The sequence below is a fragment of the Muntiacus reevesi genome, chromosome 2 (genome assembly GCF_963930625.1).
Source record: "Muntiacus reevesi chromosome 2, mMunRee1.1, whole genome shotgun sequence".
NCBI classification, from domain to species: domain Eukaryota; kingdom Metazoa; phylum Chordata; class Mammalia; order Artiodactyla; family Cervidae; genus Muntiacus; species Muntiacus reevesi.
The window spans coordinates 23,686,744-23,714,660 of NC_089250.1; the positions used below are offsets into that span (position 1 = coordinate 23,686,744).

At 43.9% G+C, this 27,917-nt stretch overlaps 1 protein-coding gene and 1 pseudogene across 1 annotated transcript; both read left to right on the plus strand.

The window, feature by feature from the left end:
- Positions 1–1,864: 1,864 nt before the first annotated feature.
- Positions 1,865–24,639, plus strand: MSRB2 (methionine sulfoxide reductase B2). Its single transcript, XM_065921088.1, has 5 exons — positions 1,865–2,027; positions 9,565–9,665; positions 15,900–15,976; positions 22,475–22,622; positions 23,660–24,639. Exons 1-5 carry the CDS (start codon positions 1,910–1,912, stop codon positions 23,762–23,764), a joined length of 549 nt encoding a protein of 182 aa, XP_065777160.1. The 5' UTR covers positions 1,865–1,909; the 3' UTR covers positions 23,765–24,639.
- Positions 24,640–25,121: 482 nt separating this feature from the next.
- On the plus strand, positions 25,122–25,501 carry LOC136159178 (large ribosomal subunit protein eL33 pseudogene; annotated as a pseudogene).
- The last annotated feature ends 2,416 nt before the right edge of the window (positions 25,502–27,917 follow it).

Genomic DNA, 27,917 nt, shown 5'->3' on the forward strand with positions numbered 1-27,917 from the left:
TATGAAAAGCATAAATATAAACATCTATGCAAAAATCAGGTGTTTCCCCTTACTAAATTCTTTCCTTGGGATTTGTTCCCCAGAGCAGATGTGCCACATGGAAGGATATGATGAATTCTATAATGCTTGGTATATGTTGTCGATTTCTTTCCAGAAAAATTATGCCTCTAAACAGAGGCAATGCATGGGTATACCTGAGTTTGCAAAGTGCTGTTAATTTTGTTTTTCTTTTTAATCTATTATTTAATATATAGGAAGTAGTGTATTGGGCTCTTCCAATTTGCAACTCTTTAATTATTAGGGAAGCTAAACATTTTCCCAAGTGTTTGTTCACAATTTGTATTTTCTCCTGTGCAAACCATCTGTTCATAGCCTTTAGCCATCTGTCCAATCAGAGCTGAGTATTGTCCACATAGATAATATTAATTTTCCTTACATTCATAACAGTAAATCTTTGTAGATTATTACATCATTCCCCTTATTGTTTTCCTATTTATTTTTCCAACTTGGAACTGTGATGGTTAATTAAATGAGTCAATTTGACTGGGCCAGCAGATTTTCAGACAACAGGTTAAATATAATTTGGGTATATCTGTGAGGGTGTTTCTGGAAGACAGGAGCCTTGGTGGAGTCTGTAAGACTGGTGGCCCTCCCTAGAATGGAAGGTGAAACAACCACTTTGGAAAACATTTTGGTAGTTTTAAAAAGTTACACTTATCTTACGACCTAGTCATTCCATTCCCAGTTATTTACCCAAGAGAAAGGAAATCACATGTCCATACAGATGAGTCAGGCTGGGACCTGGGACCCGGAACGCATCGCTTTAGTGCTTGCACCTGGACAAATGTCTCCTCCAGCAAAAATACAAAGAAACTATAAGGGACTAAACAATAAGTGCATGCAATTGGGACAAATTATGAACAAGGTACAAAAAGACCAAAAACACAACTGCCATTGCTGAAGAGCCAGGAGCAAAAACAGGGTACTGCGCATACAACCTGCACACAGCACCATCAAGAGGGTGGGCAAACCACCCAAAGAACCCCTCCAGCATGACCCCTGGATCCACCCCTACCCTCACTCCATATAAGGAACCAGCTCACCCCTGCTCAGGGAGGGATCAAGGGCACCTGTTACTTGTTTTCACTCTCCTGTTACAGCACAAGTCCCAGTTAAGCCTTGTCTGAATTTCTTATCTGGCCTCTTTATCAATTTCTAGTCCAAGAACTGTGGTCGGTAACACAAAAGATTTGTACAGAAATGTTCCCAGCAGCTTTATCTCTAATAAGGAAAAACTGGTAACTGTATACATACCTATCAACAAGTGACTAGATAAATACATGTGGTACGGCTACAAATGGAATAGTACTCAGCACTAACAAGGAACGAATGGTTGCTACATGCAAAAACTGGAAGGAGTGTCAAGACATTTATTCTGCATGAAAGAAACCAGACAAAATTAATAAAAAAAAAAAAGTTCCATTTATAAGCAATTCTAGAAAATGCAAATCAACTAAAACAGATTAGTGGGCTGGGGGTGGGGAGCAGAGTGGGAATGCATGCTGCTAGGTGGGACCAGAGAAGGAGCCGCAAGGGTAGAGGCAGGGACGGGTTTAGGGGAGGCACGCAGGGAGGCAGGAGGGTTCCGTGAGCAGAGGGTACCAAAGAAGGCCAAGCGGAGGCAGGTAGGTACAGGAGCAGAAAGGGATTAAGAGGAGGGATGCAGGAAGGGGAGGAGTAGGGGGCGCAGGATCTCGAGAAAGTAAAGAAGGGCGGAGCGTCGTGGTGGCTGTAGTGCCGACTGGAGCGGAAGGGGGAAAGAGGCGGAGCCGAGTCTCGAAGTCGGGGGCGGGCCCTACGCGAGTGGGCGGGGCCGCGGCGTGGGCTCCGCCCGGCCGCGCTCAGCGTCATGGCGGGCCTCCTGCGAGCTCTGCGGGGCCTTCCCCTCCGCGAGGCACCCGGGTGGGCTGCGCGGGGCCGAGCGGACTGCGGCGGCCTCCGCGCAGGTGCTGGATCCCCGCAAGCAGGTAGGCCTCGCAGGCCCCGCCCCCACCTCCCGGCTTTCGATTTTTGTTCGCTTGCCGGGTCTCGGGGGGCCCCCGCCGGCTGATCCTGGACCTGACTAGTCCGTTCTCGGGAAGCTCCGTCGGGCGCTCCTGCCCGCCCACCTTCTGCCATCTAAGGACCGCGGGCTGTAAACTTGCAGGGGCGTGGGCGGGGGGAGTTACTGACCCGTATGAGGGTTTGTGGAAATGTATAGGTCCTCTCCTCCCACGTGCACACATGCTTGTTTTGGTTTTTTTGTACAAAATGTACTCTGGAGCCGGGCTTCCAGGTGAAGGACGGCGGTGTTGGGTCAGCAGCCCGCCCAGAGCGCTCTCTGCTGCAGCCATCCCCTGCTCTGTTCATTACACGGTCCCTCTCGTCCAGTTATGCCTGCTGCTTTCCGCGCCTCAGAAGCAGGCAGTTCTAACTTTGCATGCCTGTGGATCCGCTCCCTGACCTCTATTTCTGTGTTTCCAGGACCCAGGGGGAACGTGAGGACTCGTAATCCCTTCCCCCCTCTAACCTGATAACCATCGTTAGTCAGTGGCTGTGACACAAACCGGGGAAAAGTGTGTGTTTCTTCTACGACATGGCTTTGGCTGCTCTGTGGGATTGGGGCACGCTGACACGTCATCCTTTAGTACAGAGTCACTAAAGGGGACTCTAGTGGGATCTTGAGTCAGCTGGCACTGTATTTCATGTCCAGTTTGGGGGACACAGTGCCATGTGTTGACTGCCTTTCTGGGCAACTGCCCCAGGTAGCCCATCTTGGAATCCATTTGTTATGTGTCCATTGAAGATATTTAAAGATAAATATCTGTGCTATCAATGTACCCAGTCACTCGGAATTCTTTTTATCCCCTGAAAATTTCAAAATGTAGTGTTAAATAAATAAGCCCTGGCAGGGTGCAATGGGAGCTGATCAAATATGACTTGGGGTCAGGTACTTAAGACCCCTCCTGGTGTCTCTAGTCAGCCAATCTCCTATTTGTTCTTTGCCTACTCAGTGCTAAGTGTAGACTTCCTGAGAACCACAAGTGGTGGTTCAGGCATCACAGTTCTGGGCTGGAGCCCTCCTCATTCCCCTTTAGACGGTGGTGGTTTCAGCGGAAATTTGCACTTTATGTTTGTACTTACTGCTGTCGGAAACAGCCTAATAAACTGCCCTGGAATCTGAGGTTCTTCAGCAACATTAAAATTTGGCCAGACACCAGTACTTAACAGGAACTGCTAACTTATCAGACACCCACTCTTGGGAATTTATTCTAAGGAAATAATTCAAAAGAAGAACAAAGTTATATGTGCAGAGATGCTTTTAACAGCACTACTGTTAAGAAGGAGAAACTGGCTATAACCCAAATGTCTATCAGTTAAGGAATGCTTAAGTAAACCATGAAAGTTCATTTCAACAAACTAGTAGGCAACCATTGAGAATGATAGGCAGGTAATAGTTTTGTGGTTAAGGGCTTTCAGTGTTGACTGCCACACCCACTGGCTGTGTGTCTTTGAGCATGTCTTGAACTTGGTATGCATAAGCCTGTTTTTTTCTTTATAAAATAATGATAATAGTAGGGTTATTACACAGAATAAATGAAAAAACTAAATATGTTTTGTCACAATATTGGTTCTTAGTAGGTATACAATAAGCATTAGTTGTAATTACATAAATGAATGGAAAGGATAAAAGTGTAGCTATATTTAACCCTATGCTGTGGACTTAATAATCCACATTGAGGGAAAACTAATCAGACAACAAGTACAGAGATATGCTGACAGGGAGACATTTTATAGCCTATACATTTTATCACTTATATACAGTTGTCACACAACCATTGTATGTACTTTTAGCAGTAAGCTTAAAACCAGCAGTGGTACACATCATAAGTAATTATACTCTGTGATAACTTCCATCCCAAACGTTGGGATCAAAAATATGCTTTGAAGTAAAACAATAGCTTTCCATTAGAATTCTTTAAATTTCTTACCCAGTTCAGCATTATAACCTGAAAGTAAATCAAATGTTTTCCATATAATTTAACATACTAAATAATCCTAGTTACTTTAACATTTCTTCTGAGATGCCTAAAGGCCCTTTGGGATACTCAAAAGTTAGCTAGAGAAAGAAACTTACAATCTGTTGTCAAAAACAACTCAATATTCCAGGAAAGTTTTGATCTCTTAACAAGGAGAAAGAAAACCAAATTCCACTTTTATACCAGCTTACTATTAATAACAAAGTATATTTACCTAATTAAATCCAGTCTAATCTTAATCACTCCTGACAAGCATAAAACTCTTCTCAAAGCTCCCTTTTTTCACAAACCGTTTATCACTTTTTGTATCCATATGAGTTGTCCCCATCCAGAAACAACTGAGACAGGAGATACATAGGCCCCTGGGCTGAACAGCTGGTGTTTGTCAAGGGGAATAAAATTCAAGCTTTTTTCTCACCCAGACCCTCCAGTGACAAAGCTAGTGGCAAAAACTGAGCTCAGGTAAGAGACAAGGTGTCAACTCCTGAAGTCAAAGAAAACTTCCCTGTCTACACATGCACAGGAAGGCTTCTTGGGGGTCTATAATAAACATGGACATCACCCCCAGGCCTCTGTGATGGGATCCATCTTAGCAAAAAGTTGCGCACTCATCATGGGGAGAGTCCAAGAACCAGTCAGTTGTGAAAAAAAGTAATAATTGGCCAAAGGTAAACAAAGATGGGGAAGTGAAGTCGCTCAGTCGTGTCCGACTCTTTGTGACCTGGAGCCTACCAGGATCCTCAGTCCATGGGATTTTCCAGGCAAGAATACTGGAGTGGGTTGCCATTTCCTTCTCCAAAAATATGGGGAAGGACTGTCCAATTAAGGGATTTAAATCACCTTTTTACTGCACTTCTCATTCAGGACACCCACACTCCTCTCTGGGTATGTATTTCTGCCTTACTTCTTATGCTCTCCTCCTCGTTAGAGAGGGTACCCATGCCCCTTCTCTCCAGCTGTGTATTTCTTCTGTCTTAAATAACAAATGATTTATCTATATGCCCTCCCACTTACTGTGCTGTGTACTCTAATGATAAACTTTGTACCTGTTTTTACAGTTTCTGCCTCCTTGAAACATTCTTGCTTTCAAATGAGGCAAAGAGCCAGGACCACTTTGCTTCTAACCTCTTGCCCCTGGTGGTCTGCTGGCTAGGATTCCTGGCTTTCATCCAGGTTACCCAGGTTCAATTCCTGGGCAGGAAACTAAGTTTTCTCTTTAGAACCACTCACTGCTCTCCCCTCTGAGATCACAACTAGTTCCAAGACAAAATTATTATCATCATTTTTCCTCAACAAAAAATACCTCCATTCTTTATACCTTCTCTCACCAACAACATGTATCCTACTTGCTTTACACACTGAAATGCTCCCTCATCATTTTTAGTAACTTTAATTACGTATTATAATTTTTAACCGTTTAAAGCCTTAAAAAAAAAAACCCAAAAATAATTGGACTGTTAAACCAACACTTACTTAAGGCAGACTTACGTACATATTTCATAACTGCATATGCAAAAAGAACCAGTTTTGGAATTTCAGAAGAGTTTCATCTTAACCCATTTTTTTCTTGGAGTCTAATACTGTTGTCATATGTTGTTGAAAAAATTATCTTTCTTTTTCTTTAATCATAATCTCATAGCTAAAATTTTTCACATAAATTGAACCAAATCTCCCATTTTATAAAAGACAAGAAAGATACCAATCACACAAATGGAATATACACTCACACACTAGAAGACAGAACTGTCACAAATCCTTCAAGACAATAACCAATACAGAATCCCCAACACAAACGCTCCTGGACATCATACCCATGTCAGAACCAATTGGCGAAATACCCAAATAGTACTTCGTGCTCAAAGAGAAGTTAGCCCGGCTGCACCCCGATGGACTGACTTACTGGGTCTTGGAGCTCGTCAACTCATCCAGACACATGTTTCCATTCCACCGAAGAAAAGCGTACGTTGACAGCCAGTGCCGAGCAGCGGAGAAACAGGGAGGATCCCAGAAACAAAATGGATTCGGCAGCTGCTAGGGATGTCCCCTCATACCCTGCTCTTGGGGCCAGCAAGCCCGGAGCAGCAGTTCCTCACAGCCCCGCTGGCGCCTCATCATGGCCGCAGCACTGCTCAGGGAAATCTCGCGAGCCAGGTGTTGCGAGAGCTCAGCGGTCCCATGATGAGAGCCCAAAAGTCTAACTCAAAGTAGCGTCTCCCGCTGCTCGCTGCTCAAAAGCCAATGAAGAGGCGAGAATGGTGGACAGGTTGCTTCATTTCACAGGCCAGCAACCTGGGCTTGGCGGGGCAGGGGTGAAGAGGACTCCTGTCCGAAGGCTGACTCCCCCACCCCCCTGAGGGCCCAAGAGCTTTAGTCGGTGATGGGAGGGGGTACATGCTGAAACAGCACGGTCAGCTCTGACAGTCTTGAAATTGCTTCTGCGGTTATCTAATCAGTGTGATTGTTTCAGGGACAGTTCATCTTCAATTCCAGGGTAGGTTTGTTCCTGTTTCCAGGCGGGCTCTGAGAACTGGCAGCTTCTGTGAAGGCTGCGGTCTGATCATGTTTACTTCTTCCACCTGGTGGGGGTTTCAGTATAAGACAGCTCACAGGCAACGGCTCTGAATATTATCTGTATCCCTTGAGAAGGAACTAAAAGTTCTTGACTTTGCTTAATGACTAAATTATTGTTATTTTGTCCCATTTGACTGTTTTCTTTTGTTTCTGTATTTTCTCACTTCACTGATTAAATGTATTATTTGTTTAATATACTTATTTATTTGGTTACTCTGGGATCTTAGTTGTGACAGGCAGGATCTAGTTCCCTAACCAGGGATTGAACCCAGGCTCCCTGCATTGGGAGCTCAGAGTCTTAGCCACTGGACCACCAGGGAAGTTCCTGATTAAACTTATTCTTTGACTAAAGTTATTTCACAGACAAAAGGCAGACATGTTGGGGAAGGACCGTAGGGTCCTGCTCCATTTCACTAGGACACTGCATCTCACAGTTTCCTTCCCACCTCCCTGCTTGCCTCCATGTATCTTCAACCTGTATATGGAGAAGAACCTCAGAGTACAATCCTCAGGCCTTTCTGTTTTGGCTACACTCACTGACTTGAGGATCTTCCAGCCCCCAGGGTAAAAAACAGCTTCAAGCTGAGGAATCCTAAAGTTAACATTTCCACCTTAGACCTCTCCCTCTCTGTATCCATATAGCCAACTGCCTACTTGACACCTGCACTTGAATACCTCATTGGCATTTTTAAAGTTAACAAATTCAAAATCAGGTTTCCAAACCTACTCCTCCTGAAGTCTTCCCCATCTTCCAGGGCCCAGAAGCTGTGGCTTGTGACCCTTGACCCTTTGCTTTCTCTCGCCTCCACAGCTGGCCCATCAGCAGATCCCCCAGCTCCACCATCTGACGGTGTCCACCGACTGATCACTTCTAAGCCACTCTACTGCTGCCACCCCAATCCAGGTTTCTGCCTCTCAGCCAAAGATACAGATAATATTCTGAGCCATAGCCTGTGAGCTGTCTTACAGAGATTGAAACCCCCATCAGGTGGAAGAAGTAAACATGATCAGGCTGCAGCCATGACATAAACTACCACAGTTCTCAGAGAAATGTTCCAAAAAAAAAAAAAAAATGAAGCAGGGTAAAGGCCTGCCTCTGTAATGGTTCTCCTGCTTCAGCCTTTACCCTGCTTCATTTTTTTTTTTGGAACATCTGCCACTAATTCTTTTAAAATATGTTAGATCATTCCATGCCTCTGCTAACCTTCCACTGCCTTCCAAGCTCACTGAGAGCAAAAGCCAGTGTTCTTACAAAAGCCTTCAAGGCCTGAACATCCCTGGTGGGCCAGTGATTAAGAATCCACCTGCCAATGCAGGGGACACGGGTTTGATCCCTCGTCCGGGAAGATCCCACGTGCCTTGGGGCAGCTAAGCCCGTGCACCACAACTCCTGAGCCCACGTGCTGCAAGTACTGAAACCCATGCAGCTAGAGCCCAAGCTCTGCAACTGCAATGAGAAACTCCCGCACAATAATGAGACGTAGCCTCCACTCACCGCAATTAGAGAAAACCAGCGCAGCCTGGAAGACCCAGCTCAGCCTTAACTGATTGATTGAAATAATAGTCTTCAAGGCCCTAAGTGATCTGGCCCCCATTGTTTGTCTGTTCTCATTTCCACTAACCTTCCCTGCTGACTCCCCCCCAGTTGCTAGGGCCTCCTTGCTGTTCATAGGACATGCCAGGCACCCAGCCTGTTGCTTCTCTTGCCTGCAGTGGTCTTCCAGGTACTCACCTGATGTGTTTGTTCATTTCCTTCAACTCTGTGCCAAAATGCCACCTTCCTAATAAAGCCTTCGATCACTACTTTGTTTTCTCCTGTGTAAGTTGAGGTGTGCAGATGATACGATCCTTTCATATTCTTAACATTGGATGATTAGAACATTATCATAGATGTTAGACTTCCCACCTCCGCCCCACCCCCCCTTTGGCCAAAGAGAATATTATCCTAGTTACATTGTTTATACTCACTGGAATAAAAGTAACATAGAAACTGTAGGAAGCAGAAGAAAGGAAGACACAAGTGGATAAAAACCATGAAGCCCAATCATAGATTATGGTAGGTCTCAGTTTCCCTTTCAGGAATGTGTGCTGTGGGAGTCTTCTTTTTTTCACACAAGAAGAATTTTTAATAGAGACCTTCTTTGATGAATAAATTCAGAGATATCTTTATAAACCAGCAAGGAAGAGGGTTTAATAACCCACTGGCTCAACAATCTTTTCTCTCCAGTCTGTCAGCTACTCCCACCTGTATCCTGACAGGAAATACTCCTTTGAACGTAGTAATGGAAGAGGGATTGATTTCTACCCTTAGCAAACCAAAGAGAATTTATTCTGCTTTATTTCATATTTCAGTCACCTCTTTAACTTCTGTGCCCCAGTGCAACTGGAAAACTGGCTCTCTGCTTATTACTCATCTCTTACTAAACTAATGAGTCAATTAAAGCATTTTGTACCTGAGCTTTCTGGTCTCTGTGAAGGAGGAAATGGTGGGAGCAGAGGGGAAGTTACGGTATATTTTGTTGGCAACTGGTGCACTTCAGGAGAGAGGCTTAGCAAGAAAAGGTCATTGTGCCTTGCTGGGTTTTTTTCTTAAAGCAAAATATGTTTTAATAATGTAGAAATATATAAAAATCTGTAACTTGATCAAAGACATCATTTGAAGCCAATAGCACCCATCTAATAATTTGCAATTGTCAACCTCTGCTATTAAATACATTCTTATAGAGTTGTTATTTTGAGATTCTAAACAATGCAATGAAATACAAAGAAACAATTAAAATACAAATATCTATAGTGAAGGCATGACTCTAATTCTTTAGGGAAATAACTAAATTGTCATAGACAAATCCAAGGAAGTCAACCTCAGTGTTCGTTGCTGTTTTCATTTTTTTGAAATTCCTGTTTAACAATACAGGGTCTCTTCCAAAACGTCAGCCGGCTCTCTCCAAGAGTGAGTGGCAAAAGAAGCTGACTCCAGAGCAGTTCCATGTCACGAGAGAAAAAGGGACAGAGCCGGTAAGCTACACTCATCTACAGTTTCTGAGTAGATGTGTTGGGTGTGGTGCATGACAAATTGGAATCGATCTCACTACAAAACCTAACTACTTTCTGTTCTCTCAGATCATCCCACCTTCTCCTCACCATATGTAAAATAGATAGCCAGTGGGAGTTTGATGTATGAAGCAGGGCACCCAAAGCCAGTGCTCTGTGACAGCCTGGAGGAATGAGGGAGGTGGGAGGGGGTTCAGGCGAGAGGGAACACAGGTATGCCTATGGCCGGTTAATGTTGACGTATGGTAAAAACCATCATAATATTATAAGGTGGCTCCAATTAAAAAAAAAAACAACTCATCATTTTATCTACTAATCTGGCACCCTCCACTGTTATCCTCTGGCCATGAATATCCATCCAGTTATGCAAGCCAGAAACCTCTCTCTGGACACACTGCCCTCCGGTGGCCGGTCCACCCACTCAGCCTCCTAAATGCCCTTATCACCCTGCTTCTCTCCGCCGCTCTCCCCTGTAGGCTGGTCCAGGCCCCACCATCCCTGGGTCAAAAGCAGCTGCCTCAGCTGTGCTCCTCCCAGCTGTCCTTGCTCCTCACCTCGCCATTCTCCTCCCAGCCGCCAAAGAGATCTTTTGAAAACAGATCTGACCACATCACCCCCTACTCTAAATTCTTGTTTTCAAAGTAAAAGAAGAAAGTTTAAAAGTGGCTAACAAGGCCCTAAAGCTCTGGTCCCTGCCTCCCACCCCCATCCTCAGATCTGGCTACTTTTCCTTGTTCAGCTCCAAGACCTTGGGCTTTCCCCACTTCAGGCCCTTTCACCCTGTGTCCTCCCCCAACTCCAACTCATTCAGACCCACCTTTCAGCTCTTGGCCCCAATCTCAACCCCCAAAGGGAAGCCTTCCCCCAGCCCCAAGCTGGGTTTTCCCTGCTCAGTACCTGCCATCCTAGCACATGACATATCCCTGCAGATAGCGGGTGCTCAAAAAAATCAAGCGTTGGGACAGTTGAATGACTGCAGGCCAAGAGGGGGACATATTACTGAAACTGTCTTCAATAACCTCAGCTTTCTTGACTTTCCTGAGAAAGCAGCCCTCAGTTGTTACTCAGTATAGTACCATTTTTACCACGCTGCGTTTCACAGCAAGTCATTTGTCTTTAACCCAAATATGACCACTGGAAAATAGCTATTGAGGCAGGTTAGTAGGTATTTTCCGGAGAAGGCAGTGGCAACCCACTCCAGTCCTCTTGCCTGGAAAATCCCATGGACGGAGGAGCCTGGTAGGCTGCCGTCTACGTGGTTGCACAGAGTCGGAAACGACTGAAGCGACTTAGCAGCAGCAGCAGCAGCAGTAGGTATTTTCATTTGTGAAACAGACCCCCTAGAGTGGACCACAGCACAGCTGTTCTGAATGTTGTAGGGTATTTATATCTTTGAAGTTAGCAGTCCCTGCAAAATTCAGGTAAGCTGTCCATGTGCTGGAGCCATATAATCATGGCCTCACCTTCAACTTCACTGCCAATGCCAAAGTCATTACATAGATCAGAAGATTCCGTAGATTCTGGTGAAATACTGGTATTTTTGAAAACTTCCTGTGGGTGGGATTTTAATAAAGGCTTCCCTTGGAAAGAGACTGTTGCTGTTTAGCTGGTCAGTTGTGTTGTTGATGGCTGGGTCTCCACTGCCTGGAAAAGAGCCCAGCATAGGGCAGGTAGGTACTCCTTATGTGTGTGTGTGCTCAGTTGTGTCCGACTCTTTGCATCCCCATGGACTGTAGCCTACCAGGCTCCTCTGTCCATGGGATTCTCCAGGCAAGAATACTGGAGCAGGTTGCCACTTCCTCCTCCATGGGATCTTCCTGACGCAGGATTTGAACCCACATCTCCTGCATTGGCAGATGGATTCTTTACCACTGAGCTACCAGGTAAGCCCAGGAAAGACACTTACACTAACCTTTATGCAGATCGCACAAGAGAGCTACCTACCTGTGATGCCCTGAGCAGCTGTGTGTCTTCCCAGAGCATTGTAAGTCAGCCCTGTTCTGAAGGACAGAGCCACACGGGGATTGGAGATGGAAATGGCAGCCTGGAGATAAGCTGCCAGATGTTTAGGAGAATAAATACATGGGATCCTCAAACAGATGGTGTGATATACTCTGCATTTGGCCATTTTACAAAATGAGCATCATCCATTATTTTAAGTAATGTTATAAATCCCTTTCAGTTGATTCATTTCCACATGTAACTTTTTAGAATGCTGCAGAACGATAAGCCTCCATAAGCTCCATGAGGCTAAGAAAAGAGAAGGGAAACACCTCAGCCTTCTATTTGGTGACTCAAAATTAGAATTCAGTTGCATGTGCTTTTTGTTGGGCTGCAGTAACCTGCTAGCCCTCTGCCAGGTATGACAAGGGGGTTCACAGACTAGTTGAGCCGTAATTAAAAATCAAATATCAGGGACTTCCCCAGTGGTCCAGTGGCTGAGGCTCCACACACCCAATGCAGGGGGCCCGGGTTTGATCCCTGGTCAGGGAACTAGATCCCATATTGCCACAACTGAGTTCACACGTCACAACTAAAGATCTCATGTGCCACAACTAAGATCCAGTGCAGTCAAATAAAGAAATATATTTTTTTAAAGTCAAATGTCAGTAGAAGCTAGGTTTTGTGCAGGTTACTGTTTGCCTTCCAGATCTGCCATCCACGTGCTTCACTCTGCTCTGAACTCTGGGAAGGCCAAGCAGCTCCCTTGCCCTCTTGACTCCTGATTGAGTTTGACCCCTGGGAGATGCCAGCAAATCAGAGGACACAGTAGAAAAACAGGCATCGAGGGTCCCCCGGGGCTGTGTTCCTCCCACACAGCTTGCAGCCTCCCCGCCCACCCCCGCAACAGGCAGCCCACCCCTCCAACTTCGGCCTCTTGGTTTCTGCCCACTCTGTGCCCCATGGTGTGTTCTCGGTCACTGGCCTAGGGATGCTTCACCTTCCCTTGGTGGTATCCATTGGCCCTGTCCCCATCTTTGTAAATAGTTCTCTGTGAAATAACCTGCAAATCACTTAAGTGTATCATCTGTTTCCAACAGGTGTGTGGTATTGACAAGATCAGAGAAGGGAAAGGCTCGTTGGTGCGCACATAGTCATAGTCAGTTTGGGCTTCTCTAGCAGGATGTCACAGACAAGGAGGTTTAAACAACAGACATTTGTTGCTCACAGTTCTGGAGGCTGAGAAATCCAAGATCAAGGTGCCAATTTGGTTTGATAAGGACTCTCTTCTTGGTTTGCAGATGGTCACCTTCTTGCCATGTCCCAATGTGGTGGAGAAACAGGTCACCCCTCCTATATCTCTTCTTCCCAGGGCACTAATCCCACTCTGGAGGGCTCCACCCTCATGAACTAATCACCTCCCAAAGGCCCCAAGTCCAATACCATCACCTTGGGGGTTAGGGCTTAAACATGAATTTGGGGGGGATACACAAACATTTAGGGGCTTCCCCGTGGTAAAGCAGTAAAGAATCCATCTGCAATGCAGGAGACACAGGTTCAATCCCTGGGTCAGGAAGATTCCCTGGAGGAGTAAATGACAACCCACTCCAGTATTCTTGCCTGGAGAATTCCATGGACAGAGGAGCCTGGAGGACTGTAGTCCGTGGCATTGCAGAAGAGTCAGACATGACTTATCAACTAAATAACACAAACATTTAGTCCATAGGGTAGATTTTGAAAACCCCGGGATGGGGGTATCTTGAAAGTCATTCTGCCTCTGACTCTGACCCCCTCCCTGTACAGTCACTCATTTCAGTTCTCTCTTCAAAACAATTCTTAAATCCGTCCTCATCTTTTTATTTCCACTATTCTTGCCATAGTTAAATCCAGGCCTGAACTGGTGGCTGTTTGACTGCCCTTTGAGTGCTCCTTCTGAAAACCAGCTCTGATTGTGTGCGCACCCAGTTTAAAAGTTTCCAATGGCTTTCCATTTTCAGTAAGATGGCACTTAAACTCTTTAGCATCATCGACTCAATGGACATGAGTTTGAGCAAATTCCAGGAGATAGTGAAGGATAGAGCAGCCTGGTGTGCTGCAGTCCATGGGGTGGCAAAGAGTCAGACATGACTGAGAGCCTGAACAAGAAGAAGCATGGTCTGATTAAAGCTGCTGTGATCTGGCCCTCCCTGCCTTTCCAGCAACCTCATCTTCCTTCTCCACATTGTTCTGTTCTGTGACGTGAGCCCAGCCCAGGCTGCTCTGTCTGAAATTTCTTTATCTGATTAACTCCTTTATCTGATTAACTCCTCCTCATCCTTCAAAACTCACTTTAGTGTCTTGGCATTTTCCTGTAATAAACACCAGTCAGCCACGCAATGAAAAATAATGATGGTAAGAGGTTAAAGGAAAAGAAAACCCTGATCTCAGACATCTCAAATATTACCTGGTCCAGAAAGGTTTCATGAAAACTTCCCTAATAATAAAGGGACTAGTGGTACCCCCCACTCCCTGCTGACCTCCCCATCAGAACTGCGGTCACTGGTGTGACCATTGCCAGCTCACATCTCTTTCTGACTTGGTAGCAAATTCCTAGTGCAGGAAGCATGGGTTAGTTTGGTTCTGTTTTGTTTTTCCATCTCTGCAGCCTTAGTACCCAGTGGAGCATTGGATACACACTTGGTTTTCAAGTAATACTGGAATGAGCGAGTGAAATAGAAGCTGAGTGTGGCCCTAAATAATATGACAGGACTTGTATAAAATTAAGGAGAAAGGATGAGGGTGGACAGCAGGAAATCAGTCAAGGAGGCAGAGGAGAGATATCATTTCATAAAATATGTCAGTGAAGGATTCTTTTATGTCTGATTTTTTGTTGTTGTTTTTTTACTTGTTGTGGTAGCAATTCCCTGTCACTTCCTCTGTCCAACTGTCCCTGCAATATCAAACATTATACTGTGAATATTAGCAGGCTGTCCGGATCCCAAAAGTAGGCATTTCTAGTTCAGCTTCACATGTGGGTAGCCCTTTGGCGTGTTTGACTCTTCAGCCCAGGTGGGAGGGAGGCGAAACCTCCTCTTCATTCCAGATAACCCTTTGTGCCAGCGTGAGATGCAAGCCTTCGAGGGGACAAGCCAGAAAAAGACCGGCTCACCACTGTTTGACGTCTGCAGCCAAGTTTAGGATTTTTAAAGAAGGAAAACATCCAAGTGTGCCCAGATGGTGGGCTCAGTAGGTTAATTTGAAATTGACTGTTATGCTGCTCCCTGAAAATGTGCTGTTACTCCTACCACAGGGAATGTGACCATTTGGGGATTTGTCTAGAGAGGGCTGAAGGGGCCGCTTGTTTCCTGAATCAGCTCTGGGACTCAGTGACCCATCCCGTATTCAGCTTCTCTTCCAAAGAATAGGACAGTGCCTGCCACCAGCCACTGCTTGTGGATTTTCACAGGAGGCTCATGCAACAGTTTCTCTTTCTTGAAATTTCTTTGATAGAGAAGATGGAATTGGGCAAAAATGGTCTTTTTGTTGTTGTTGTTGTTCCAAACAATGAGATCAGTTTATCAAATAACATTTTAAAAAATATATAGTAGTCTTGGCTCACTCATTGCGTCAGGTCTCCTGTTCTTCTCAGAACCTGCAAACTCCTTAAGCCACAATTAATGTGGTAATTTCATCTAAGTAGTAACTTAGGCACTGGGAGAATCTCGCTCATTATTTAGCATTTATTCAGTATGAAGTATCCTAAACACCACGTGAAGCATATTAAAGGCACAACCCCAATCTCACTGAGCCTTGCTTTTTACCGCCTGAGCTACCAGGGAAGCCTGAGCCTTGCTTTTTAATATATCTATATCCTGTCTTTAATTGGAGATTTCAGAGTGTTTTAGTCAGTGGACTAGATTCCTGTTGTATTAACTTCTGAAATGGAGGCTGAGATCTAACACAATCCAGAGGCCCATTCTCTTGCTTTTCCACAGGCTTTGATGTTCTTGGATGAAAGATGCTATGTAAATACGAAGCATTATTAATGTCATAATTTGAACATTTGGCACAATAAAGGTCGGCCGTAAACAAGCCTGCAGACTGCTTCACTGGGCCTGTTGTAATTTTCTCTCCAGTGATACTTGCACTTTGTCAAATTAGTACAAAAATTCCTTCATAAATTCCTTCACTGGAGAACTTAATCTTGGATTTAGATCTGCTGTATCATGTCCTGCCGGTGTTATGAGAAACCTGAACATATATCTCATTTACTTTCAGCCTTTCAGTGGGATCTACCTGAATAACAAGGAACCAGGGATGTATCACTGTGTCTGTTGTGACAGCCCACTCTTCAGGTGAGATAAAGACCAAGAGGTACCAAAGGAAGAGTGAGCCTCAAAATTCATACCGCTCTGTCTTTTGGGGCCTTGGATAAATATTGGATTGGCCAGAAAATTCATTTGGGTTTTTCCATAGGATCTTACAAACCTTTTGACCAACACAATACATACCACGTTTTTCATTGCCCTTCCTGATTGACTTGGTTACCATAAGGAGGGCTGTTCATTTAAGATTCTTGCCTGTTTTGATTATTTCTACTGTTTATAGCATTAACATCTTAGCCTATATTCTTTCTTTCTGTATCCACAAGAAATAGCAAAAAACAAACCAAAAAAAAAAAAAAACTTGGTGGGCACCTTAAGATAAAGCTATTAGTTTTTTCCCTGGGAAAGTATTTAAAGACATCTAAACCATAATGGTATTTGCTTGACCATGTGATTAAAACTCTATCTCTCCCAGGGAAAAAATGGGTTTATAATTTAATTTAGGAAATGTAGAATTTTATGAGGATAGATTCCCCACAGTGCTTGACAGTAGTGAATACCATGCCTCTTCTATGTAGCTAAAAGTAAATTTAATTGTCCCTTGATTTCAAAGCCTCTTTTAAGTCAATCAGGATCTGAAATCTCTCAACAAAGGCTTTTTTGTTTAGACATGCAGGAAACAGTCTAAAAAAAGCAGATTCGATGAAGAGGAAAGGAAAACATCTTTGAAGTTCCATTTTTCAGAAGTTCAAAGTTGTTTTTTATTTCTTTTGCATCAACCCTAAATTGGTTTAGAATAAAATATAAATCAAGCCAGCTCTGTGAATCTTCCATTAGACAGTGCTTCATTATGTGCTCCGGGCTTTCAGCAGACTGGGCTTTCCTGGGCTGCTGGGTGCTAATGGGGCCTGAATTTGGAAGGCCAAACCCCGCCTGCAAGGATGAGCAACGATTAGGATTGATTTTCCTTCATGCTCACAGAAGGGCAGGCCTTTGCCGGGATTTATTCACTCTGTCAATGGCTGGTGAAGAGACGGCAAAGATGGCAGTCAGACTGAGAAGATGGCCTGGGGGAAGCTGGGAATGGTAAAATGCCGCATATTTCTGAACCATTAGTTACTGTTTGACCTTTGGTTCTGTTTAAAGGGGGAGAGGTGGGACCTTGAGATGGCCAACCTGCTTTTAGCCAAACAACTGTGTTGTGAACATATAAAAGATGGCTTTGTGACTGTGCAGTCAGCAGCCAGAGGTTCTGTTTCTAGCTTGACTGTCATCCTTGCAAGAGCATGTTCCTACATTTTAGTCTTTGTTATTTTGACTTCGTTGGTGTTCCAGTTTATGCACCTGTAAAGATGACACTTTCTTCCTACCCACCTTGCAGGCTCTGTTGGGGAATCAGAGTGCTGGGGCAGGGAGGGACTGGAGAGACCTGAGCAAAAAGCTCTGTCCAGTAGAACTTTCTGCAGTGATGGAAATGTTCTATATCTGCTCCATCCACTTTGGTGGCCACTAATCACATGTGGCTATTGAACACCTGAAATGTGGCTGATGCGACTAAAAAACTGAATGTTTTATCTTATTTCACTTACGGTAATTTAAACATGAGAGACCACCATGAGCAGTAACTACTGTATTAGCACAATGCTAGTTCAAATTAAGGAAGGTGGGTGACCATCCCCAAGGCAGCCAAGACTAATAAAACCAGCCAGGTCTTCAAAAGCACTTTCAGCAAGTAGCCAGTTTACTGACCTACCAATCTGCCAACCTATTTGTTTCTTTTTAATCACTTAGTTTTAGTTGCAGTTTCCATTTTGATTTCTTAAGGACTTTTGAGGTTGTTTTATTTTTTTCCTCCTGAAGTTTAGTCTGAGAAAAATAAGAATGTATTCATAAGAATCTTTTATGTTCTAGAATCTTCTGTGTCCTTAAAGCTGTGTTTGTTTATAAGAGAGACAATGTAGTAGAGTGGTGAAGTCTATAGATATACATCCTGGCTTAATTGCTGTGTGACCTTGGGCAAGTTTCTTAACCCCTCTGTGCCTTGATTTCCCCACCAGTAAAATGAGCATGTTAGTAGTACTGAGCTCATAAAGCTATTGGGAGGAGTAACTGAGTTATGTGTTAATACACATGAAAGCCCCAGAGCAATGCCTGACACATGCCAAGCACCGGATACATGTTAGCAATGAGATTCTTACAGACAGAGCTGCCTTAGGGCCTTATACATGAAAATGTTTTTGATAATGAGGAACTCCTAAGAAATCTCTTCTAGTTAATGAGAATCTATAAATGAAGACTATATTCCTGACAGTGCTTCCCATTCAAGAGGGGAGATAACTGTCAGGATTCCTGTTGGACCTCTCATTTTCCCTCTTTTCCTGTCCTCAGTCTCCATCCTCAGTAATAGAGAGCAGGGGTAGAAAAGAAATGAACATCCCTTCAAATACTCGCACACAGTCGAAAGGAGGTGAAAAGTCAATCAAAACTTAACAGTTAAGAAATCAAGTGGATGAGGGATCACAGCCACTTGGCCACTGGGCTCCTTGCTGCCTGCAGACTTCCCTTTGAGCTGAACCAGTACGGTTCAGGGGAGCTGCTGACTCTCCAACTCAGAGTCATTTGGTCCAGGGTTTCCAGGTCAAGAGCACTGGACTCCAGACTGTTACTTCATTAACCTTGGAATTATGTGACTTTGACCCCTTCCTCTATTCCCCTTCCTTCCTCCTCTCCAATTCTGGATGTGTTTATTAAAATCTACTGTGAGATCACATGTTTCACAGTCATAAATCTTTTTAGAATAGAAGGAATCTGAGAGCCTGAGGTTAGTTCCCTTTTCACAGAATATCCTGGCATCCAACGTGTTGTAGGAACTAGGTAATATTGTTAACCTTTTCTGTGCTCCTGTTCCTTGAAATGAATGGGAATTCTTCTACCATGAGGGTTGTCAGTTATCACCAAGTGCCTCTGCTGCTGGTTTGGGGGCCATGGAGTTTCTAGAAGCAATGACAAAAACAAAGCAAATAAACATATAATAAAACTAAATAAAAGGAATCCCTTAAAGAGTATACATGATATATATCTTTACTCCCTTTAAGAGTAAAGGTGGTCCAGAATGGTTTTAGTTTCTCAAGGGCAGGTCTTACAATCTGCTAATCATTTAAATATATATATTGCAATTTCTAATTGCTCTTAATATTTAAGTTTGCCCCTCTTAAAGGATATATGATGGTCCTCTCATATTACCTGGTAAAATCTCCAGATTCTGTTAATTGCATCAATAAAAGTTTATTGTTTCCCATAAAATGTTTTAAATGACTTTTTATTAGTCTTAGATTCATTCATTAAAAAAATTATTATATTCATAATTCTCCATCAGATTTGTTTTAATGATCACTAGTTTATATATAATGTTGAGGATGAAAAAGCTATTATTAAAGGATATTTAAAATGTTTTTCCCTGGACCAGAGTGGCTTAGATGAATATTTTTGAACCCTTGGAAAAGAAAAGGGGTTTCAGAGAAGCCAGTCTGAATGTACGTGTGTGCACACGTGCTCAGTTGTATCCAACTCTTTGCAACCCTGTGGGCTGTAGCCCACCAGGCTTCTCTGTCCATAGGATTTTCCAGGCAAGAATACTGGAGTGGGTGGCCATTTCCTTCTCCGGGGGATCTTCCCGACCCAGGGCTTGAACCCGCATCGCCTGCATTGGCAGGCAGATTCTTTACCACTGAGCCACCTAGGAAGCCCCAGTCTGAATGTGCAGACACTTCTAATTGGACCCACAGCTGCACAAATTTCATGGATACCTGTTACTACTGATAATAATGATATTTTAAAAATCATAACCACTAACTTAGGTACCATGTGTCCAACATGATGGTAAAAATGCTAAATGAAGAAAGCATCTCAGTCAATCCTCAGCAACCCTGTGAGGTAGCAATGCTGTTACTATTCTGTGGACGAGGGAACAGAGACTTTACGAGGTTAAATAACTTGCCAAGGTAATACAGACATACCAGAGCCTGGATTCACACCCCAGGCTCTCAGAAGTCAACCTCAGAGCTGTACCCGAGTTCCCAGGATCTTTCCAGGGCTCTTCGAGGTGCTTTCTTTTCTGTGTATCCAGGAGACTGGGGCTTCCCTAGTGGCTCAGACGGTAAAGAATCTGCTGGCAACGCAGGAGACCTGCGTTCGATCTCTGTGTTGGGAAGATCTCCTGGAGAAGGGCATGGCAACCCACTCTAGTTCTCATGCCTGGAGAATCCCATGGACAGAGGAACCTGGCGGGCTACAGTCCATAGGGTCGCACAGAGTTGGACATGACTGAAGCAACTTAGCACACACCCACACGTCCAAGATACTACATCCTCTTCCTGCACTTCAGTCAGAACAGTGTTGCAGCAGATTGAATGCATGAGCACGTCTGGAGATTCAGTTGTCATTTTTTTAAGGCTAGACATTAAAGAGATTTGCAAAAAGTAGAAATAGAGACAGACACAGAGATCAAACATACCAATACCAAGGGGGAAAGGTGGGGGTGGGATGAATTGGGAGATTGGGGTTGACATATATACACTATTGATACGATGTATAAAACAGATACCTAGTGAGAACCTACTGTATCGCACAGGGAACTTTATTCAGTGCTCTGTGGTGACCTACATGGGAAGGAAATCCAAAAAAAGAAAGAACGTTTGTGTATGTATGGCCAATTCATTTTGCTGTAGAAACTAACACGGCACTGTAAAGCAACTATACGCCAATAAATTAATTTTTTAAAAAGAGATTTGCAAAGTTACAAAACAGTGTTAACTCGTCTCACTAAATGTTTCAGTTTGTTGTAACAACAGGTTGTAACAATAGGTTGTGTTAGCCTATAATGAATTTATTATTTTAAAAAATAATTCAATGCATAAATGTCTTTAAAACTCTCACTCATAATTTCTAATTTGTTAAGTGCTGCTAGGCACAACTCATGTAAATCAAACTCTCAGAGATCCTCGATAATTTTTTAGTAACAGATGGGTCCCAAGACCCCTCAGTGCTTGAGTCACTGACTTAGCCTAGATTCTTTCTGCTGGGTTTGTGCTCTAAACTGAGCTTCCTTCTGTGCTCATAGTCTAGGGGTTTGATTATTTGCCACTTTGCCCCTCTTTTCACTCAGGTTTTTTGTTGTTGTTGTTGTTGTTGTTGCAGAATTTACAATTCATTTCTTGTCTCTCCCTCAGATAGAGAGAGCCATTTCCCTGCCATTTAAATTTCTGAAATTTGTTTTTCTAGCATGATGTAAAGGAGTTCATCTTTGGGGACTTCCCTGGCGGTCCAGTGGTTGAGACTCAGTACTTCCAACGCAGGGGACGCAGGTTCAATCCCTAGTTAGGGAAACTAGGATCCCACATGCTGCAAAGTGTGGCCAAAAATTTTTTTTAAAATGATCAAAGGATCAATCCAAGAAGAAGATATAACAATTATAAATATATATGCACCCAACATAGGAGCACCGCAATATGTATGGCAAACGCTAATGAGTATGAAAGAGGAAATTAATAGTAACACAATAATAGTGGGAGACTTTAATACCCCACTCACAACTATGGATAGATCAACTAAACAGAAAATCAACAAGGAAACACAAACCTTAAATGATACAATGGACCAGCTAGACCTAATCGATATCTATAGGACATTTCACCCTAAAAAGAAAGAAAAGGAGTTCACCTAACAAAGTACTTAGAGAGTGGGTCTCTGATGAGTAGATTTGCTTGTTGCCCTCCTTCTTTTGTTCGCGCCTCTGTCCTCCCCACCCCCTACCCCCAGCGTCATTCGTTCCTGTGGGGCTTTCCCGAGAAGGTCACTGCACTGCAGTGATGAGTCTGGGTGCCCAGGCTTATTAATCACTACATGTTCCTCTGCATAACTCCCTAAGCCCTCAGAGCATCTCTGTAACGTAGATGTTATTGTCCCCATGTTACAGGTAAGAAAACTGTGACTTGGACAGGGTAAGCAGCCCGTCCAATATCACACAGCTAAGAAGTGGCAGAGGCAACTCTTGAATCCCCAAAGGCAGTCAGGCTCTGTGTTCAGATAACCGAAAGTTCCTGTGGCTGAACACGGCTATTTAATCAGTTGTCACATTTCTCTGATTCGCTGAACCCACGATACGCTAAACCCTTTGACCACTCATTTCATTTCGATTTCCCCCTTCCCTGAGTTTCGAACACGGGCATTTAATCTGTTTCCTAACGTGGAGCGGTTCACAAAGCTTCTCGTGTTTTTGGTCCTTGTCGAAGCTTGAGAGGGATGCCTTCAACATCCAAGGAACAAGAAACCTTTGATGTGACGAGACAGCATCTTGAATAGTGGAGGTGCAGTGGGCAGACCCCTGTGGTTCAGAGAACTGGCCTTGAGATCTGGCAAAGAAGAAGGGAATCGGTTTGTGCTCTGTAGAGACGTGGGTTGGGGCACACAGCGCTCTTTGTTTGTTCATAGCGGTTTGCACAGCTGTAGGTGTCGTGATTTCTAACACAGCTCTGAGAAGAAGTTCTGCTCTGGCACGGGATGGCCTTCGTTCTCTGAGGCTCACGGGACATCTGGCTCTGATGAGAGTAACACGGGGATCCTGAGACGTGCGGACACCTCACTGGGACTGGCTCGCACAGAGGTCGTCTGTAAGCAGGTGGGTGTCTTTGTTTCATGTGTTTTGTTTTCCCCTGTGCCTCCTGAGTGCAGCGGACAGCTCACTTGTCCTTGCACATCTGGTGTTATGGACAGGAGCACTTTTATCATGGAAGCACTCTGGGTGTCTCCCGAGGTGCTACTGGTTCCTCTCTCCCATCACTCCCGGCACTGCAGACCAGAGAAGGAGCCTTGCCTGGTTCTAGCCTTGCAGATATGGGAATGAGCGAGGGTCTGAAAGAAAGAGCTGACCCTTCACATTCTGTTGTGCAGGGGGAGCGGCAGGAAGGTCCAGGGTGCCTGGCATCTCTCTGCCCCCTTCCCGCTCTGCAGCATGTCGCCTACAAGCAGAGCAGAGCAGTACTAAAGGTTAACATCGGGGCTTATTTCTCCTGGGAGCCTGGTGGGAGAGAGTGGCTTAAATCCGGACAGCAGATTCAACTTGATATCTTTGGGTGCTCAAACGTTCTGGTTTTGTAAGCAGATAAATGTAGCTTAGTCTTGTCTTCAGTGAAAAAAACAATAATAATATACTGGCTACAAGATTCACTCACTGGGGAACTGTGCTACTGCTTTTTTTTTTTTTTTTTTTTTAAATATTTATCTATTTGGCTGCCCCGGGTCTTAGTTTTGGCAAGTGGGATCTAGTTCCCTGACCAGGGATCGAATCCAGGCCCCCTGCATTGGGACCAGGGAAGTCCCAATGCATTGTATCAATGAATCATAATAACAGCTCTGTTACGTAGGTATAATTATCATCCCCATTTCATAGATGTAAATCAAGGCCTAAGTTAAATCACTTGCTCACACTCTCACTGATCAAGTAGAGAGCTATTTACCACCCCATGTGCTCTATATCCTCTCATTTCTGAATCAAATTCTGATACAATAGACTTTCCCCCAACACCGAGGTCAAAGACGCGAGTGGGCCCGCCATGTGGGGTTCATCTGTCATTTTGTGAAGTTCTTCATCTGTCTGGGTTTTACTTAAAGAGCCTTGTCCCTGGTAAGAGATGACAGAGACTGATTTCCTTGCAGTGTGAAGCTCACCTCGGCCATGTGTTCCCCGATGGACCTGGGCCTGCTGGGCAGAGGTTCTGCATCAACAGCGTGGCGCTCAGGTTCAAGCCAAGGAAACACTGACCACCTCCGAGAGTCCCCTTCCCTCCCTCCCACTCCCTCACTTCCAAATTCAATTCACAGAACTTGTGTGAATGACTTTTTGTGACCCCATGAGGTGTAGCCCGCCAGCCATGGAATTCTCCAGGTAAGAATACTGGAGTGGGTAGCCATTCCCTTCTCCAGATCTTCCCGACCAAAGGATTGAACCCAGATCTCCCGCATTGCAGGCAGATCCTTTACTGTCTGAGCCACCACGGAAGCCCGATGTGAATGACTACCCATTGGAATGGTAGTTTTATTAACTACCAAACCAAGGCTAAGTTCGCTGCTGGCACCACACAAATCACACCTCTAATTTACTACCTGGAGTCAACTCAACCCTGGCTCTGGCTTTGACTAGAACTTCACAAAATGACAGAGGGACAACTATTTCCATTAAATCGACTTCTGTGGGCTTTGCCTGGACCGCAGGACATGACTCTCTAGGGATGCTTGGAGGCAGATGGATAAACCAAAAAAAAAAAATTCCTACAAAACGACCCTGAACTTTCCATCGCAGTTAAGTTCTTCCCAGACATATACATGTGAGAGATCAAGTGAAAAGAGGAAGGAGAATATGGCATTAGAGTCCTCCACAGTTCCAGCATGGAAGGAGGCATTGAGGAAAAGGAGGAGGAGGGTTGTGGACAAGGTGGGTTTCAGGAGCATGCCTGGAGATTCATGGGATGAGTGATTTTCTTTTTTCCAAAATGTTAATAAACTGTCTTGAACACTCTAGTTCCAACCTCTCTACCTGCAACTAAATTTCAAGGGGAATCTGCTAGATTTCAGTGATAATGAGTACAAGTGGTTACAAAGTTAAATTTTAAAATGTCCAAATAAAATATTTACTAAAATTTGTTTGCTTTTTGTCTATGTCTGTGAATTTTCTCTCTTATAAAAAGTGACTAAATCAAATGCCAAAAAATAATTAGATCGCCTGGTAGTAGGTATTTGATTACATCAATGGTAATAGCAACTTAAGTGTTTTTTACAAATTGAGTTTTGAATAATTTGTTACTGAAAACGTTTACATCATTTTCTTTGAGACTTTATGGACAGAAAGGAAGCTTAAGTGTTCCATTTTTCTCTGTATTACTGTGCAGGTGTGAATGAATTAAAGACCTTGATGCAGGGAAATAGATTATCCTGCATTCTCTGATGGGTCCATTCTAATCATGAGTCCTTAGAAGTAGAGAACCTTTCCTGGCTGGGGTCAGAGATGCTGCTTTGCTGGCTTTAAAGATGAAGGAAGAGGACCCTGTGGAGGTGTGTGGAGTTCCTGCAGCTGAACTTTGGGGGCAAGTAAGTGGGGCCTGCTGGGAACGGGACTTCTAAAATGACAAATATGTCTGGAAGGCTGTAGTCCAAGGCCATTTTTGCTGGCTATAAACGGGGTTTATGGAACCAAAGGGAACACACTGCTCTCCTAAAAATTGAAGGTGTATATGCTCGAGATGAGACTGAATTCTATCTAGGCAAGAGATGAGCTTATGTGTACAAAGCAAAGAACAACACAGTAACTCCTGGTGGAAAACCTAACAAAATCAGAGTAATCTGGGGAAAGATAACTCGAGCTCATGGAAACAGTGGCATGGTTCGTGCCAAATTCTAAAGTAACCTTCCTACTAAGGCCATTGGACACAGAATCCATGTGATGCTGTACCCTTCGAGGATTTAAACTTCTTGAAAATAAATAAAAGTGTGGATTTGTCCTGTTGTGCTTTTGTTTAAAAAAAAAAAAAAGATGAAGAGAACCATGAGCTCAAGAATGGGAACAGCTTCAAGGAGATGGAAAAGGCCAGAAAACGGCTTCTCCCCTAGAACGTTCCAAAAGGCACACAGCCCTGCCAACATCTATTTTATAACCCAGTGAGATGCTTTTCAGACTTCTGTGTAACTGCAAAATAATAAATGTGTTGTCTTAAACCACCCAGCTTCTGGTTGGTTGGTAGAGCAGCAACAGAAAACTAATACAAGAATCTTATCCCCTTTAGTTCTAGTCACCTCAGAAATTTTCTGCTGCCTATGGAAATAATAATTTATCATTAATAATTTATAATTTAATAAATTTAATACATATTTATAAATTAATAAATAATTCCTTGTTCTGCCTGGCTGTTCTTCTTGTCCTGGATGAGAATGCTGGTATGCTGCTAGCCACTCATTGCCCATGGATAACAGCTCACAATTTTAGTCTCCAAAGCCTTTTAACTTTGCTTTGGGTATGATTTATTATTCTTTTTGTAGTGTCTCAAAGTAGAAGCTTACATCATTGAGTTTTAGACTTTTCCTTTCCCTCACAGGTATTTAAAATTCCAAATTTCTCTGTGGGACTTACCATATAGTTGAGTGGTTAAGAGTCCACCTTTCAATGCAGGGGACTCAGGTTCGATCCCTGATTGGAGAACTAAGATCCCACATGTGTGTGTTCTCATTCGTGTCCGACTCTTTGCAACCCCATGGACGGGGGTCCATCAGGCTCCTCTGTCTATGGAATTTTCCAGGCAAGAATACTGGAGTGGGTTGCCAATTCCTCCTCCAGTGGATCTTCCTGACCCAGGGATCGAACCTGTGTCTCCTGCATTGGCAGGCAGATTCTTTACCACTGAGCCACCTGGGAAGCCCCAGATCCCACACGCCTCAGAGCAGCTAAGTCCATTCACTGCAACTACGGAGCCCGAGGGCCACAACTAAGACTCAACACAGCCAAATAAATATTTTTAAATTAAAATTAAAAAATAAATTTCCCTGTTTACCTTATTTTTGCCATCTCACAAATTTTGATATGCATATTTTCATTATCATGTATATGATATACTATCAACATATTTTCTAATATTCCCTTGACTCCTCTTTGACACCCCCTACTCCCTGCCCCCACTAGGGTGCACCACAGGCTTTTCTTAACCTCGGGCTAAAATCTGGGCAGATGAGACTTGCTGGTGTGGTTCCATTGTGCCTTCTTCAAGTAAGCTTGCGTTCTTCACTGGAGGTCATTTGCTTCTGGTACCTCCAGGTAGTTGCTCTTTGTATGATGTCCAGTTTCATAGTTTTCTGCAGAAGCACAATCATCTGAAGGCATTTTAATCATTATTCTTGGAAGTGGAGACGTAAGACTCTCAGTTGCCAGTAATGGTGTGTCCTCCTTTCTGGCATAGTCTCCAGAACTTTAATTGGATTTTTGTTCGATGATGTTATACATTCTTCAGCTGATATGTCCTGGGGAATTTGCCAGAAAGCTACACAGATTCAAAATTGATGTTTTAGAGGTTTATCATTGAGAAATTTTTCTAAAGCTGAAGGTTGTTAATTTAAATATTTTCCAGCCTATAAATTCTCATGACTATGCTTTGTGGCTTCACTTCTTAACCTGGGATCATTTTTCTCCTAAATTCTCAGGAAATGGGTTCTAGCAGCTCAGCCTCCTTTCCACTGGTTCTCATGAAGTGGGCCTCCTGGGTGGAGTAGCATGGGCTTCAGGTGAACCAGGTGCCTTTGTTTTTAGCTTTCTTCTTTTTATGATTATTTTCCTTCATGTGTTTTGCGAAGCTGTCTCAGGTCTGGGAGTGCTTAATAGGCTCAGTATGTATATTGATTCTCTTGGCAAGAATCTTGCCCTTGTTGCTTTTCAACACCAAAGGCATGCTGGTGACACTGTAGAATTTTCCAGTTTTGCAATGGGAGCATTGGTGAATGAACATACACAGGCACAAACAAAGAAGTATGTGTTGTTTGTTTAATTTTTTTGCCACACCTCATGGCATGCATCAGGAGAAGGCAATGGCAACCCACTCCAGTACTCTTGCCTGGGAAATCTCATGGACAGAGGAGCTGGTAGGCTGCAGTCCATGGGGTCGCTAAGAGTTGGACACGACTGAGCGACTTCACTTTCACTTTTCACTTTCATGCATTGGAGAAGGAAATGGCAACCCACTCCAGTGTTCTTGCCTGGAGAATCCCAGGGACGGGGGAGTCTGGTGGGCTGCCGTCTATGGGGTCACACAGGGTCAGATACAACTGAAGTGACAACAGCAACAACATGGCATGCAGAATCTTATTTTCCCAACCAGGGATCGAACCTGAGCCCACTAACGTGGAATCTCGGAGCCCTAATCTCTGAACCACCAGGGAA